General features: G+C 42.9%; 1 protein-coding gene across 1 annotated transcript in view; it reads right to left on the bottom strand.

The window, feature by feature from the left end:
- Positions 1 to 11,859, bottom strand: part of SLC10A7 (solute carrier family 10 member 7) — a 140,079-nt gene extending 128,220 nt beyond the window's left edge. Inside the window, exons 1-3 of the mRNA XM_054633107.2 lie at positions 11,572 to 11,859; positions 8,054 to 8,136; positions 4,080 to 4,216 (exon numbers count right to left, since the gene is read on the bottom strand). Of these exons, the coding sequence (XP_054489082.2) occupies positions 4,080 to 4,216; positions 8,054 to 8,136; positions 11,572 to 11,671 (320 nt within the window). The 5' untranslated portion in view covers positions 11,672 to 11,859. The remainder of the gene's footprint in view (positions 1 to 4,079; positions 4,217 to 8,053; positions 8,137 to 11,571) is intronic.
- Between the last annotated feature and the right edge of the window lie 5,216 nt (positions 11,860 to 17,075).

Genomic DNA, 17,075 nt, shown 5'->3' with positions numbered 1-17,075 from the left:
ACAATCAATTACTAGTGGTGAACTACTTTGCATTTGTAATACATCAGTAGAACCCCCGAGAAAGGCAGTGCCAAAAAGCTGCAGCAAACAGAAATATTAAACCCAGGCACCAGGGTGCACATTACAGTGCAATTGATATTCTGCAAATATACAAAAAGCTTAAAGAGAAGAAACAGGTAAGTGACAATGACAGCATTCCCTTTGTCAGCTACAGCCTCTGTGGGAGAGGAAGGAGGCAGCCAATGTAAGCATTATATAAATCCAACCACAAGGTACCAAGCACCACCTTGGAAGCACAGAGCAAACTTACAGTGAAATAAACTATGGCAGCAGAGAGTTGTCAGCATGTGGCAGAATAAGCTCACATTGAAAAGAAAAGAAATACAGGAAAAAGAAACTGTGCAGGAAAGTTTGGAAACAGAGAAAAATATACAGCAGACAAACAAAGACATGGCAATCCTGATGTCCATCTCCTACACTGTGATACTGTTCTCTCTCCTGTGTGGCAGCCAGCTCCTCAAACTTCTCACCTGCTCTAATAAGGAGTGGATTAAATTTAGAGTTATCCAGAGAGGTACAAAATGCATGCAAGAGCATTCATCTCAGCTGGCAGGGATTTTCCATACTATAAGGGAAAGATTTAATCATACAATCTCTGTTAACCCTCTCAAATAGAAAACAACACATTTGGGATTAAAAATAAAAATCCCTATCAAGCAATATTAATCTAAAAAAACCTGGTACATACTAAAAGGACACACTCTTAATTGAGTGTATTGAAAGATGCACCTGTAAACTTTTTTTTCAGTTTGTATCAACTACACAATTCTACCAATATATAAACAGATTCCTCTAATGGCCAACAGACTACTAGAGAGACCAACTCATACATTCCACTGGATCAGGCCATGCTGTGAGTACTAACATCAGACACTTGCTCTTCTGCTGAACTGATGGCACTCTTATTCAAAATCCAATTTGCTGGGATACTCCAGCTGATACTTCAGATGCATTAAACATACCTACCTATCTATCTGTATCTCACATACAGAAGTACCCTTCTAATTTCATACTTTTACAATTTGAAAATGCCTCAAAACCAGAGGGCTTTAAGGAGACTCTGTGATACTTCCAAAACCAAAACTCAAGACAGAAAGAAAGCCTCACTGTAACTTCCAGAGAGCAAGGAAGGTGATACAACACAGCCAACCTACTGCATGGAGGAATGCTGTATTGATAGTTCACTACAGACAACTGAGCAGCAGAGTCTGAAGTCACATGTTTCAGATGTGAAAGTTCCAAAATTGTACCTTATACTCAATCTTTGCATCTCATTCCTTACCACCTGTGCTGTAAATGCTACATGCTAAAAGTGGAGAAGAGGTGAATCTGTGCATAAATTAATAACCTGCTTCATGCTCCTTTTCAAATAGATGTTGTCAATGCAAAACCTGGTGAGCTAACAAAAAAATTAACTTATAAGATGCTTAGGAGGACGTCAGTTTCTCCTCTATCTCATAAATCTCAAAATAATTGCAAAACAACAAACCTCCTAATATCATCCCAGACAGAGAGGGGGGGAAAGAAAAAAATCCCACTCAGCTGTAGAGACACAGATGAAAAGCTGGTACCACCTGTTGTCATTATAGTGCAAGAGTTCTATTGTCAGTACACTGCAAGGGTTCCATATTGCCAGAGTTTCATACCTCCTTGATGGTTCTTGTAGGCAGCTCCTCCAGGCACTGACTCTTCCTTGTCCTCACAGTCACCAACTGACTCAAGATCCCTCAACCAACCAATCCACTCTTTTATAACACTGTTCTTATTGGCTACAGCTGCAGCCTGTAAACATCAGGCCTGCCCCTAATCTCTAGTAAGTGGCTCAGCTGCAACTCTTCAGGGGGTAAGATTACTTTCTGTACCACCTTCATTTACCTATATTCTATTCCCCTACAACCACCCAAACCTGCCTCTCAAATAACACTTACAGCAAAACTGACCATTAGAGAGGATGGGAGAATCTACCATGCATTCTGAAGCAAGATGGAAAAGGTTCTGTGGGCTGTGCCTTCAGGCATAACCTTGTGTAGGGAGCAGTGGAGAGCTGCAGTGCCCAGGGAGCCACCCTGCAAAGGGTGCTGCATGCCCTTGGGAGCACATGCCTGTTTTTCCAGCCTTTTTGAGGGCTATCAAGCAGCCTCCACCACATGCTGTGCTAAATGGGTGATAAGGAAGCAACTTTGCCCAAACCTGTCTTGTTCCCTTCCCTGTTTTCCCTAGGTACTGTAGTGTTTCTAAGGGAATAAAAACTACAGCTGGGGGGCATCAGGATGAACTTTTGTTTACACAGAGCTGCCACAGCACAGTCCCTCCCATCAGCTCCTCACACACACACACACAGGGACCTGCTTTGAAATGTGTTATTCTAAATTAGGACAGAGCTCAGTATCTTCTGCACCTGCATCACCTGTACAGCTCAGAGCATGCCCTGAACAGCAGTATTTCTCAAGAAAGCACTCTTAAAAATACCCCAACCAAACCACCTTAATTAAACTCCTCAATCTGATCATTCTTTCAATGAAGCCTCAATACAGAGTTACTGCACTAAAAGATAAAAAAGCTAAATGAGAAGCAGTACTCAAGGAACAAGTGCTTGAAAGGCAGCTTGAAGCATACAGAAGCTCACCAGTAAGACACAGACACATTCTCATGACAAATGAGCCTGGTTTAGGCTCCACACTTAGAGAGATAAATGCACAGGTATTTCTTTTCTTTACAAAAACACATACATCATAAGTTTTACAAACAGTTTTACAAGTGTTCATGCCTATATACATATAATTATACTCATGCATGCAACAGATTATGTCACTCAAGTACCTAGAACTAAAGTGGCATAAGACTCATGGGAAAGAAGGAATGAGACATGCTTCATGGAACCAAAAACCCTACAAAAATCTCCTTCACCTTGCACTTCAGAAATTGAAACTCCATGGATTAGGAAAGAATTTTGGCTACTGTGGAAAATCACATATTTCTCCTAGCTGAGAAAAAACTTCACAATTATTTTATTTTAAAGAACACCCTTTACTACAAATAGCTAAATACAAATGAACATCATATATCAAAGTTGTTACTTCCTTGCTTTACTGACACTGTTAAGCAAAAAAGTGTTAACTTTCAAGTTGATGTTGTCTCAGTGTCACCTTTTCAGTATCATTTGGACCAATTCACACTTGATGGAGCATCAGGAGAAGTCTCTTACAAACAAAATGAAATGCTTCTTTAGGTTTAGGCCTTGTAGAAACATAAACATGAGCAGCTTTTTCATTAAACTTTTAAGACAAGGAACTCCCCAAGCAACGTTTTACCAAGCAGTAAGAAACAATGGGGATTCTTTCAGTAGTTTTCTGAAATAATTGATTTTTAACATTCAAACATTCCAGTATACCTGCATGGCACTAAGTATTGACTCCCATTTCAAAAAAAAACCTTTTAACTTTTTATTTTACATAGCATCTATCCCTAGTACACCATCCATGCAGCTTTGCACATTGGCAAGATTTAAAACACATTGTTTTCATGGTAACTTAGTTTCTGCTCATCACAAAGTTCTTGTCCTAAAAAAACTTTACTCCTTTTTTTCCCCCATAATTTAGCTGGAAGCAGATACTGAACCCACACAAGAAATGCTCAACACAAACTACTTAAAAACAGAAGACCAGTATGTGACATACACAATATTTATTCACTGATTTATGCTTTTCCTTCAGCATTCCTTTTCTTTCCTCCCCACCTTCCTTGAGACCCAACACATCACTTCAGCTGTGTTTTGGGAAAAAGAAAGCTAACCTGTTGCAACCTCCCTAACATAAGACTGTCCAGACTTTCTGAAAATGAGACCAAGTTCCTGAAGGGATAATCTTGTGCATGTACTTTGTTTTCAACAGCAAAGTGCTGAAGCACAAAAAACAACCAGCAAAATCTGTTCACAGTACCACAAAACACCAGTTGCAGGATAAGCAGCCCTTTAAGATGACAGCTACAAATATATTTCACTCCATTATACTTAAACATACCCTTTTAAAAGCCATTCATTTATAGGTGTGATTGATAACAGCTGAAGAAAGACCCATATTGCTGTTGGGAAGAACACAAGTGTAAAAATCTGGACAAAAAGGTGTAGTTTCACATGCATCAAAGCACTTGTCAGCTCCTGCAAGAGAAAAAGAAGAGAGGGAGTTGCAGTCATAACAGCTGAAGCAAGATCATATTTGTGCTTTTAAAACTAGGATCAGCTTTACCATACAAAAGGAATGCATGTCAAAAAGTCACCTTTAGGGATCATCTGATCTCTTTAATAATGAAGTACATCCAGGCAACATAAAAGCTGTCTGCTCCTGGGCATTTTTCCACAAGAATTGTCCAGCACTTCAATAATAGTGTAGCTCTCAGAACAGCAGCTTTTCAGCAGGCAGCCTTAGCACTTTGTCATGGCTTCGAAACCTGTGTTAACTGCACTGATGGCTGCTCACTTCACTGACTTTCCATATCAGCAATCATGAAAACTTGTACTGAGCACATGATTTCAAGCTCCTCTGTCTACAAATGCTGATTTTAATTTATATTATTAAAAAGGAAAAAAGTATGTTTATGGATGTTTGTATTACCAACCATTCGTTTGTGGTGTCAGGGTTTTTTTTATGTTTGATATTTTTTCCCTAAAAGCAAAGTAGCAGACTTTGATTATTTATTGAATCAAAAGGAAATTTATAGGAAAAAAAAAGGCTGATGAAGAATAACAAAGAAAGAATACCAAGACCATTACAAGCTAAAAACTGTTAAGCCGTAAATTTCAGAGAAATAAAGTCTAAAATACCACTGCAGACTCAAAAAACAACAAAAAACTTAATTTTAAATAGTGTAAGAGCACTCCAGAGAGGTGATCAAGTACCCTTAAAGAAAAAAACTCTTCAGCTAGCTCTGTGCCTCTGTTTCTGCCTTTTCAGGCACTTCAAGGACCATCTACACAGGTTTTTGAGTACAACAAAAGAGCCTTGCACATTTCATTTCAAATCTCACAGACTGAGAATAAAAATTCCTCTTCCTTTCTCTCACAGTAACTTGCACTCTTCTCAAGTAAACAATGCAAAAGAACTGATGGCACTCTTATTCAAAATCTAATTTGCTGGGATACTCCAGCTGATACTTCAGATGCATTAAACATACCTACCTATCTATCTGTATCTCACATATAGAAGCACCCTTCTAATTTCATTCTTTTACAATTTGAAAATGCCTCAAAACCAGAGGGTTTTAAGGAGACTCTGTGATACTTCCAAAACCAAAACTCAAGACAGAAAGAAAGCTCACCAGGGAGCAAGGAAGGTGATACAACACGGCCAACCTACTGCATGGAGGAATGCTGTATTGATGGAACAAATCTTTGCAAATCTAAATTACCAATCTTGAAAATGCCTCCAGTGATTGCCTTTGAGGATAGTAACAGTTATTTAGAATAGTTATAATAATAATAGTATGCCTTAGACTGGATGATCACAGCATAAACTGTGCTGAGGCAAACAGCCTTCACCCTCTTAAACAATTTACAAGGGCTTATCCAAAAATACATCTGCCACCCCAAAAAAGTTGCTGGAAGCTGCTGGTCAGGACTGTGTTTCTGCACACCAGACAGAACAGGTTACCTTGTCTTGCCCAGTATTTCACACCCTTTAGGGAGCCCATCCCACCCTCTCCCTGGCTGGTGTGGGTCCCTGTTGCCATCCAGGCACTCTTCTGATAGTCACAGCTGGACTCCTCTGAGCAAATACCCACACAGAGCAAGCAGTGTTTGCAGTGCCTTGCCAAATTCCTCGTTGAAATGGATAACTCAAGTATGTGATTTAATTTCTGGGGCCCTATGGGAGGTATTTGCTTTAAAAGAGCAAGCTATCCAGTCACTGCAAACTGAAATAACATTATATTAAGGTGGAATGAAATGTTCTTGTCAGAGAACACTGAGTATTTCTACAAATGTAAGAGGACCTTGGTCACCTCTGGTTCTGAAAGTGTAACAAGGCTATGCACAGACAGGCTCTCCTTGATTGTTGCCAATTATTCTGTAAAATGCTTCCTGAACACACTAGCAAAAATTTTTGAGCATGCACTTACATAGCAGATTAAACCAGAAGTGTAACCTTAAATTATTTCTAATTATTTCTAATTATTTCAAAATTATTCTAATTATTTCAAAATTATTTCTAATTATTTCAGATTTATCAGAAGGCCTCTGTTAACACAAACTTTTCATACTGTCATAAACCAAACACTACTTTCCATCTAACTAATACATTATCTAAGGTAGAACAGCTGATACACAGGTCAAGAACAAATAAAGCTAAAAGCAAAACCATATACTTTGCAATCCAATAAAAAGGCATATTGAGTAATAATACCAACTTTAGGTTGTGCCTTAAACAACTAAAACATGCCTCAAAGTATTTTAATAGAAACATGACCTGGCCACCTAACACATATGAGGATTGTTTTTAACATACACTTTCGAAAGTAATAGCACAAGCTACAATGTGAGAAATGATTTTCTTCTTCTGGCTTCTACCCCCATGGCAGAAATTCAGGAAAGGCCTAGCTTCTTCATGAAGCTGGGTTACAGCAGGTGCCCTGACTGCTGCTCCCAAAACAATCTGAGATCAGCTACCTGGACATAAACATCAGCTCCTGTAAAAGCTTCATTTACATCAATTGCTTTTAGTACCACAGATGGGAAAAAGTTATGTAAGTTCAAAGTAAGACATGACACATTGCCCAGAAAACTGGCAGTCACATCACCTTAACTGGAAGAAGTTAGATGTAAACTAGCATGGAGAATTTAATCAAGACTTTGACAATGCTTCTGATTTCTCACAGCTGCTTTACAAAAACATGGTTTCAAGGATACAAACTAGTGAAAGGGGAAAAAAAATTACATTTTTTTCTCTACATGCAAAGATTCCTAAGCCTGAAAGAGGAAAAAGTCCACTCTGGTAATACTACTCAGGTTTGTATTTTGAGTTCTCTTCTCTATGGAAGAGAGTGCCTCTCCACAGCTTATTTCCATTAAAGTTGAAGAGATAAAAGTTCACCACTATAACCATGACGCAGGTGGAGAGACTTTTTTTGTTGTTGAATGCACAGTGTTCACTCAAATCCTAGTTTACCAGGAGATAACTGGATAAATTTGTGATGATTCTTTCAGGCATTAGTATCAAGCAACTTATGAATAGCATCCCCTGTTAGTCAACAGCATAAAGGAATCAGAAAGCTAGACTAGCAGAGACATGCAGTGTTTCATTTCAGCTCTGGTTGCTCCATCTCTTCTTGGCACATAGCCATCATCTCCCTTCTCCATGATTCCTTCACATGCCCCTTCATCTCTTCTGAATCCCAGACTGTTCCTCTTTGAATAACAAGTGACACAAAATTTTAGACAAATCTCAGTGCCTGTGATATGCACCAGAGTGCAGGTACCTCAAATCCACCTGTCTACAACAAAATCCTATGGGAAGACATTGCCAAGACTTTGCCCTTGTATATTGAATTGTATCTGCATGGGAACCTTTCTGTGCTGACCCCAGCTGCTGCCCTGGCCCTACCAAACAGGGTAACTTAAAGCCACCATGTCCTTGTTCCCATCAATCCAGCACTGAACAGCTGCATCTCACCCTGATTTGGGTTTGGGCCACAATCAGGGTGTAGATCCAGTCTCCACATTGTGCTCATCACTTCCATTTAGTTAAAGCTGTGCAGAGACAAACCACCCACCCTCTGTGGATGGGTGACATTTATTCACACCATCCCTCTTATCATCTTCATTGCTTTGTGAAGCACTTTCTGAAATCAAGGAGGGTTATTCCTTAAACATATAACATTTATCTTCTCTTGCTAGCCATCCTCCCATTACCACCACCATTCCAATTATATTCAAATCTGATCAAAAGGAACACAAATTTTTTTTAGAGCATAACAGGAATGAAGAAATGAGAAATTACAGTACCTCAGTTTTTAAGGAGAGTCCACTGTTAAAGAATATAGCTGAAACAGCAATGTAAGTTATGGTAATTTCTGGTTTCAGGGGTCCTAAAAAATACAGACATAGAGAACAAAGTGAGTTACAGTCAAAGGGATAATAATATGTGTATACTATATCAGAGTAAATGAGAATACTTTAAAAAATACCTGGAGAAAGTCTAATCAGTAAAGTCTCTAATAAAAAGAATGGCATTTCTATCAAGTTACAGAAAGCATGCTATTCATTTTTAAATAAGAGTAAACCAGTAAGTGCAGAGTGAGTTAGGTCATCATATAAATTTGACTTCCATGATTAGAGGCCACTGGGAACTCACAGGCAAATTCTGGAAATATGAAAATGGGGAGCCTTTCACAGTTCTGCCATCAGATTATCCCTACAGCATCAGCAAACTCAAGCCATACACTCCAATAAAAATATTAGCTGGTACCTTCACAGGGCCATTGACATCCCTCACACAGCTACCTCTCACTTCTTTCCCTACAACACACACACCTGTCTGGCTGCCTGCACAGAAGGACCCAAATCACACCTTGCAATGATTTCCTCGGGGCAATACAATTCTGTGTTATTCCCCTCACAGCAGAAAATGGTTCCAAATGGTTCATTCCAGCCCCACAATAACACATTGCAGACACTGCTGCAGTGAGAGCAGCAAGGGCAGATGCCTGCACCACCAAGGATTCCTCTGTATTAAAGGCTTACATTTGTATATATTTATATACTTTTTTCAGGGAGATTAAAATATAGTCTCTTTTACGCTCCTATAAAAATGACAAATTCTCTTAATACACTTTGCCTTCAGAGGCCACCAGGCATAAAATGAATGTGCTCATTTTTTCATGAGCTTTCAACCAGATATTACATTAGAAAGAAAATATTAGCAGTCTACTTAGGACCAAAATAATATCCTCACTCTACAAGTGACCCTAAGCTGTCCTGAGCAAAACTGCAGCAGCAAACAAGGCAGCCTTGACTCAGCACTGCAGAAGAGAGGAACCTTTCTGCTCCCCTGATGAATGATACATTGATGGTCACACTGGAGTAAGGTCAATGGTCCTTAAATCAGAGGGACTTGACTATACAAGTCAAATTTGCATCTCAAGTCATTTCAACCCAAATCCTACTCTCAGAGAGAGCTCTGCTGGCAAGACACTAAAACTGTGTTTGCCAAACACCAAAAAAACCAAAACAAAACAAAACAAAAAAAACCAAACAAAACCCCCAAAAAACAATCAAAAAAGCCCCACCAGGCTACAGATATGTAAGACTAAGGTAAAAATAAGACAGGAAATGCAAGAGTTATAGTTGCAACAAAGCACATGACTAGTTGCAAAATTATGGCACGTTAACTGAATAGATGGGGGATGGAGGGAAACCCCAAGAGATTATATAAATATATATATAGCTCTACAGAAAACTATATTTTATAGACACAATTACCTCTTTTTTCTAATCCTTTAGAAGATCAGTCTCTGTGTACATGCACATACAGCAGAAGGCAGTGGGTTAATCTGGCTAAAACAGAGGTTCTTCCAGGACTCAGTTTTTTCTGGTTTTTCACTGGGCTACCTGAACTCCTTCTCCCAGGAGAAGCCTCTACCACCAGAGCAACCACACACTCGAGGAGCACAAGGAACTCTGGCCACAACAGAAAAATTCTTTTCACAAAGGAACTAAATGGACTCATTTATCAAATAGGAAAACACACAAAAATGGCTTGGCTTATGTCACGAAGGTGACAACAACACAAATCTTTGTTATTTATGGCACAATCTTCCTCGGGTATGGATGCTGGACCATCCATATCATTCACTAAAGCCCTGCAAATTACCATGCATGGCTTTGTCAGCTGGAAGATGACAAACTAAGGTTTTCTCATGTGTTGATATTTCCCACCCCTCACCTCTTTCTGCTTTTAAAAAGAAATATTTTTCTTCCCCAGAGCACGGAGATCCCATGGTTTCAGAGGAGGGGATACCACCATGGGGAACATGTGCTCTCTACTTTCAATCAATGCTTCCAAGGTTTTTCAAGCAAGTTGTCCCAAGAACAATAAAGTGTCAAAGCTTGACGTCTCTTTGCAGCAGGATAATTTAATGCAGTGCTCCATCATATGCTTCCATGCAGGAAGTGAGCCGAGGAACAATTATCTCCCGTTCTAGTTCGAAGGACCTCCCACACGGCTGCTAACAATTAGCACGGCACTCAAAGCAGAAAGGGACAAAACACCTGATACTATCAATTTCTAGTCGTCTCTAAGGTCTGTGGAAAACACAGCACGGATCCTGCAAGAAGCTCCACGTGGGTTCTATTCACCCATGCAGAACAGCACACCGATGTTACAGGGGATCCTTGCACAGCAGGAATTTGCCTACCCTGAACTCCATGAAGTACCGGAGCCTTAGTTGCCACAGCATGTGTTCAGAGATATATTTTTTAAATCAATTTCTTTCTTTTTTTCCCAGAACCTAAGAGGTGGGAAAAGTTTGGCTCCTCAGTGAGAAGCTGTCTAGCCTCAAACTTCAGCTCAGTTAAGAAAAAAAAAAAATTAAAAAACCCCCTGTGCCTATAAAAGCACAGATAGATTCTTCCTCCTCTCACATAACATGGAACTACTAGAGGAATTCTGTTGAAGTGCTCTACATCCCTTTTCTCAAGCCACCAGAGAACAATTAGGAAGAAGAAACACAGAATTTAATTTAATTTGTTCTTGAAATCTGCGAACGTCTGGAGCTGAAGTTCCAATGGGAACTGACCAGGATTCCCGCCAGCGTTTACACGTAAAGATACATTGTTCATGTTTAAATAACAGTGGCTATTTCGCCAGCCCTTGTTCCGGGACACATACAAGCCCTCCCTGCTCAGCAAGGGACGGATCTGCTTTGGCCCGTGTACGCATCTTTCACACCACCACTTCCCACAGGATCAGTTTGCCTGTTTTCCCTCACCTTCCATAAGGAAGTAAGAGGGAACAACGAGACAACAACCAAAAAAAAAAAATCCAAAACTTAAAAATACAAATGTTCTACTATAAAGCGAAAGAAAAGGTCTGGCCGGAACACAGCGCCCGAGAGTTTACCACAACACTCCTTCGGCTACACTCCGGGGCAGCTCCCAGACGGCAGCAATCCATCCCCTCATCCCCTGAGCCGCGGGACTCCATGCCCACAGCTCTGCAAGTTCTGACTGAGTTGAACAGGAGCACGTTCCGACCCAGCCACCGCTCGGCTTCCATCACTCCGGATCCCAAAGGAGCAAGACGCTCCTCCAGGCACTGGTACGGTGCCGAGCAAAGGCGCGGGAGCAGCTCCCGGGATCCTGAGGAGCAGGGGCTGGCAGCAGGGAACGAGAGGAGCCGATGGAGGGCAGAGACCCCGCACGGGCGGGACGGGGCACGGGGGCAGCGCGGCCGCCGGGAGTTGCCGAAGTCCCGGGGCTCCCGGTGCCCCCTCCGGGCTGCCGGGGCTCCCGCTCGCACTCACCGCCTTTGACGCCGACGCCGGGCTCCAGCCGCGCCACAGCGATGACCAGCACGATGCCGAGGATGAACCACTCCTTCCGCAGCCGCTCCAGCAGCCCCATGGCGCTGCCCGGCGCGGCGCGGCTCGGCTCGGCTCCGCCCGGCGCCGCTCGGTCCGGTTCGGCCGGGCTCGGTCCGGCTCCGCTCGGCTGCTCGGGGCGGCTGCGGGCGCGGGGCGGGGCGGCCCCACCGCCCGCCGGCAGGGCCAGCCGGATCCGCTGACGGCACAGGGCTCACCCACCGCCGCCATCGCTACCACGCGCCTCCTAATAGGCGCGCAGCCCCGCGCTGCCGCCCGCCCGCCCGCACGGCTGCGCGCAACCGGGGCCCCCCGCCGGCTCCGGCCGCCCCCGCCCCGCATCCCCTGCTGAGGCGGACAGCACGAGCGGCGGTGGCGGGAACGGGACGGCTCCGTGGCTGCCGTCGCCGGGCGGGTCGGGGAGAGCGCGGGCACAGGGTCGGCAGGGCGGGCGGGCGCGGGGCCGGGCGCTGGCGGCAGGGCGGGCGCAGCGTGGGGTGCGCGCTGCTTTGGTGCATTACAGCGCCCGCGTGACGGCCGGCGCCTGACGCGCGGGGGGCGGGCGCGAGCCGGGAAGCGCCGGGGCGGGATCCGGGATCGCTCCGTGAGGGCGGGCGCGGGCCGGGGCCGGCCGGGCGAGCACCGAGAGCGGCGCTCCCCGCAGCCCGGGGGCCAGGAGCTCCGGGAGGGCGGGGGCCGCCGCCGCCGCCGCCGCCGCCGCCTCACGCACCTGTTACCGGTGCGCGCTCCCGCCCGCCCTCACGGCGCTGCGCCGCCAGGGACACGTGGATCGGGATCGCCCGGGAGTTCCCATTGAGCGCCCGCCTGTCCGTTCTGGGCAGACCCAAAGGCACCTGTTCAGCCCCGGTCGCAAACAGTACGCCCAGCGGCGGGCGGGTCCCTGGTTTGCCTCAGTGCTAGAGCCGCTTCCATTAAAACCTCGTATCCTAAAACCTCATCCTGGGGCTCCACCCGCGCTTTCCATTCCCTGTTCCCCTCTTGCGGCGCTTCCCCGATGGATTCATCGTCCTGCCCGGCCACAGCCACCGTGCTCCAAGCCCATGGACAGGGAGATGAAAAAGCAGGAGGAGTTCTGACTTCGAGCGGCTCCCGCCGGCGCTGCCCCGTCCGGCAGGGCTCTGCCATGCCCGGCAGCTCTGCTGCCCCATTCCTGAACATCTCGGGCAAGTTTCATCCTGCACAGTCTCTGCCGATGTATTCAGGCTTCAAGAAATAGCCTTGCCGCGGGCTTTCTGCTACCAAGGAAAGAAATGTTTATAGCTGAAAGCTCAACTGATCTCCAAGATTTGTATATCCCTGCGTGTCCTGGGAGGTTCACTTGTGGAAACAGGGATACATCGAAGCCGAAGTGTTTGGATATGGGAGGGAACGTGCCTTCTCCCACCCGCAAGCAGATCCAAAGTGGGAGGTTTAAATTGATTGTACATTTCACTGCTTTACTAAAGTTTACTGGAGTACATGTTGGTCCTTGCTCCCTTCTCAGGAGGGAGAGACGGATGGCAAAACCTCCCTGCACTTGCCCTGTGCAACCACTGCAGGTTGGCTGTTTTGGGAGAAAATAAATGCATAATGTGTTCATCTAGAGCAAGCTGTGATTATAACGAGTGTAGGATTTGATTACTTGGAGGATTTGATTGCTGCACAGGAGAGATAAATCAGATGAAGATGTGCAGTCGATGTTTATCATATAAACTATATTAAGTCTCTCTGTGGATACTCACTCACAGGTGGCCCTAGTTCCAGGACATGGATCAGAGCATGCACACCTTTTCCTGCGTGGCTCTGAAGGCACACCACCAAGGGCAAAGGCCCTCTGGTCTGAATATAACAGGAGACCATGGAGATGTCCATGGTTTCCCTGGTGGCTTTCTTCTGAATTTGTACACAGTGCAGGAGCTCCTAACAGAGATGGGAAGGAGACTTTGCACCTGTTCCTAGTGATTCCAGCCAGGCCAATGAGTTGCAAGATGCAGAGGCCTCACACTGCACTAGCAGGGCTAGAAGGCAAGAGCAGCTCCAGCATAATTCAGGAAAAAAATATAATAAATAATCTGTTTAGGTCAAAAGTTATGGACTCAGAAGTTAGAAGCAGCTGAATTTCATAGTGAATGAAAGTGCTGCACTATCAATTTCTGCAGAAGCTGCAGAGGCATGCAAAGAAGGGGCAGGTAAGGGAGATGCTCAGTCTGGCAATAAAATTCAATCATGCAATAAAGACAGCAGCCTCACCCTGCTTTTGCATCCTATTTTTTTCATGGTAGTAATTCTGCTGCTCACTCTTTGCAGGTGGATACTAATAATAAATTTCTCATCTTGCTTAGTGTTCAAGTTAATTCCAGTTAATTTTGCAAAACAAGTTTCAGATATTTGCTCATAGCAGATCTAATTGGCAAAAGTTAAAAACCTCAGGTTCCAGGTTCAGTCCTAGGCTCTAGAAGGTGCTTCTCAATTTCCCCCCAAAAGGGTCACACCCTCTGCACAGTCCCAAGCCTGTTTCTCCTTCTCTAAAAAAGGATGAGATATCACATTGGCTATTACATTTAAGAACTAGAACAGTTAAGAAAATATATACTAAAAACCACAAACAAACAAGAAAAGCCCCCCAAATCAAATGGTTATTAGATATACAGGACTTATCACTGCACTCAAAATAAAAAAGATAAGCTTTAATGAGGATCTCTTGCTTTGAATGGATGTTTTGCCTTTAATTTTTTTTTCCAAGAGATCTGAAGTTTGTCATAAATAACTTTTGCCATTTGAGTTACAAAATACCCCGGTTCACGAGGCCCTGTGCTTCTGTAATCATTAAAATTATACGCAGATATTTTGAGCTGTGTGTTGAAGGACTTGTACAAAGATGTTTTAGCTGGTTTTTGGGTTGTTTTTTTTTAAGCTGTCCTGCTATGACTGTGATAAGCATACACATATCTTAAATTAAATAGATGAAACCATTCCTGCTTTTAAATAGGAGAGGACTCTGTAAACCCTGCTGTGTCCCACCAGAGTGAAGCAGAAGGGAAGAAAACACTACACGTGAATTCTATAATTGGCAGGACACTCACACATCCTAAACCTGTCTGCAAGGCAGTGTCACTGTTGCTATCAGGGAATTTACTATCCATATAGAGGCATTTGGTCCCTATGAGAGAGGGACAGTCCAGTGTCTGTCCTGTCGTCCAAAACTGCCTCCTGCAACATTTCATATTCCTCCCCATGTTCCTATACAGATAATACTTATATTCTAATAAATGCCAGGACTCAAACAGATTTGGAAGGTCTGGTACATGTGTATGTTTATTCTCTGTTACATTGTACAAAAAACGTTTAGCTGTGGCTTAGACATAGTACAGGAACAAGAATTTAGCTTCTCTCTGATTTCACATGACCAAATTTTCATTTTTGTTCAATTGCAAACATACCTCGGGGCTTCCAGATGCTTTCCTGCCTCCAAAGGCTCTTGTGCTTCCTTCTGCATAATACAAAAGCTCTGTGACATGTGTAGCTACGTGGCACCAGGTCCTTGTTGCTCACAGGTAGCCTGCTGAAACCAACAGGGCTGTTCCTGTGAGCAGGGACTGGATTTCATGTCTGCAAAGATGCAGGAATGGACTGGACATTTCTGGGCTTCACATTTTGAACAACCACTCTTGTGTGGTTTGAGCCTTTTCCTTTTGTGTGCCCAGCCTCTGATCTGCACCACATACCTCACTGCCTGATAACTGCACAGTAATTTCATTGAATGTGCAAGGATTTTCGTGCTCCTGAGTAGCAGATGTCATCTGATTATGCATTTAGACAGGAGAGATTTTAATATAAAGGAGAGGGGATCACCAGATAAAGGGAGCTTAAATGAGAAGAAGAGATAGTATTAAATAATTTAGCTTGAAAAGAACAAAGATATTCAGAATGAACAAGATAAAGAGAGGTGTTAATTATAAATAGGAAAGTTGAGGAGAAAAAGTGGAAATATATGGGAGGCGGTTTACAACACATTTATATTTCTCACAAGCACTTAGTGGCATGATCTCAGATTTTCTCAGAGAAAATTGAAAAGGTTGCTGTACTGATCCCAGTAGCTGGATTTCCTCATGGAAGAGGAAGTTTACAAGTCTTTATTGTGCCTTGGCCTAGGTGCTTATACTGCTTGAGGCATCTGCAAGGGATCTTTGGGTTCTTGCTACTGAATATTATTGAATACCTATAAACACTTAGGTATTGCCAGCTGCAGGACTTACTACCCTTAGCATAATACAGTAGCAGGAATTCTGTACAAGTTCAATTTAGAATAGTACTTAATGGGACTTACACATATAAGTGTGCTTTTCTAAATAGAAGCTATGAGATGATTAAAGGTTTTGTGAATCTCTGAGTTTATTATAATGCTATGATCTTTTTTTCCCCAGGGACCTTAAATGCAGAATACTTTTTTGTTTTTAACTTGTAATAAAAGGTCCTCTTACATATTTAGTTATTCAACAAATAAGTGATTTTTCTTTTATTTAAGAGCTCAGTGTGAAATCTTCATGAGATAATCTCAGACATTATGAAAAAAATTTAAAAGACAACAAGTGGGGGTTTTGCTGATCCCTTCCCTAGAACCTGCTTCTTCTTACCAGAAAGAAAACCTGGTTTACTGATGCTCCACTCATTATATTCTCTTGACTGACTTCTTCTCCTAGACTACCAAGAGACCATATAAATTTGGAGAAATTTTTCATGTTTAGCACTTTTTCACAGAAATAGTTTCCCAGTAGACAGCAAAGTGATAATGTATTCAGAAGGTTGCATTAAAAAAATTAAAAAGGAAAAGAAAAGTTATTGGCATAATAAAGCTATTGCTCTTGATACAAATTATGGGCTTCTTCAACTGCAATTCAAAAGCAGGAGACAATATTTTTTTTTTTTAACCATGAAAAGCTGTACATATTTAAACCTGAAAAATGAAAGCAAAAACAGGAACTAGCTTCCCTGGATAATTTCACAATGAACAACTGCATTTAACCTATTAAATAAAAGGCTTCAGATATAACAGGGGGATACCTTCATATCTTTTTCTCCTTATGCTTACAAAAATTACCTTCTAATATTATTATAATCATACCAAAATACCTACAACATGAGAATTTTCACTACAAAAGTCTGCTGCATTTTTACAAGGGAGAAGCAGGGGATTTAATCCACAGATGTGCAGATGCAAAAGTTTTACAATGCTTTTAATGTAATTAATCACTCATAATGGGAAGAGTGTGTAAATCACAGAAAGCAGAAAGAGAAGAGCAGTCACCCTCGCCCCTCTAGTGCTGAAATCAGGAACCTGTCACAAAAGTCAAGTGTGGAAGGGGCAGCCATCAGAGAAAATCAGCTGCTAGAAGTTTCTAGGAGGTTTGTCTTAGGGTTGATGAAAGCTGGCTTTTAGGAGCTTCAGC

This window comes from Agelaius phoeniceus, chromosome 4 (genome assembly GCF_051311805.1).
Source record: "Agelaius phoeniceus isolate bAgePho1 chromosome 4, bAgePho1.hap1, whole genome shotgun sequence".
Lineage (NCBI taxonomy): Eukaryota > Metazoa > Chordata > Aves > Passeriformes > Icteridae > Agelaius > Agelaius phoeniceus.
This window is presented reverse-complemented; position numbering and strand designations above follow the sequence as displayed.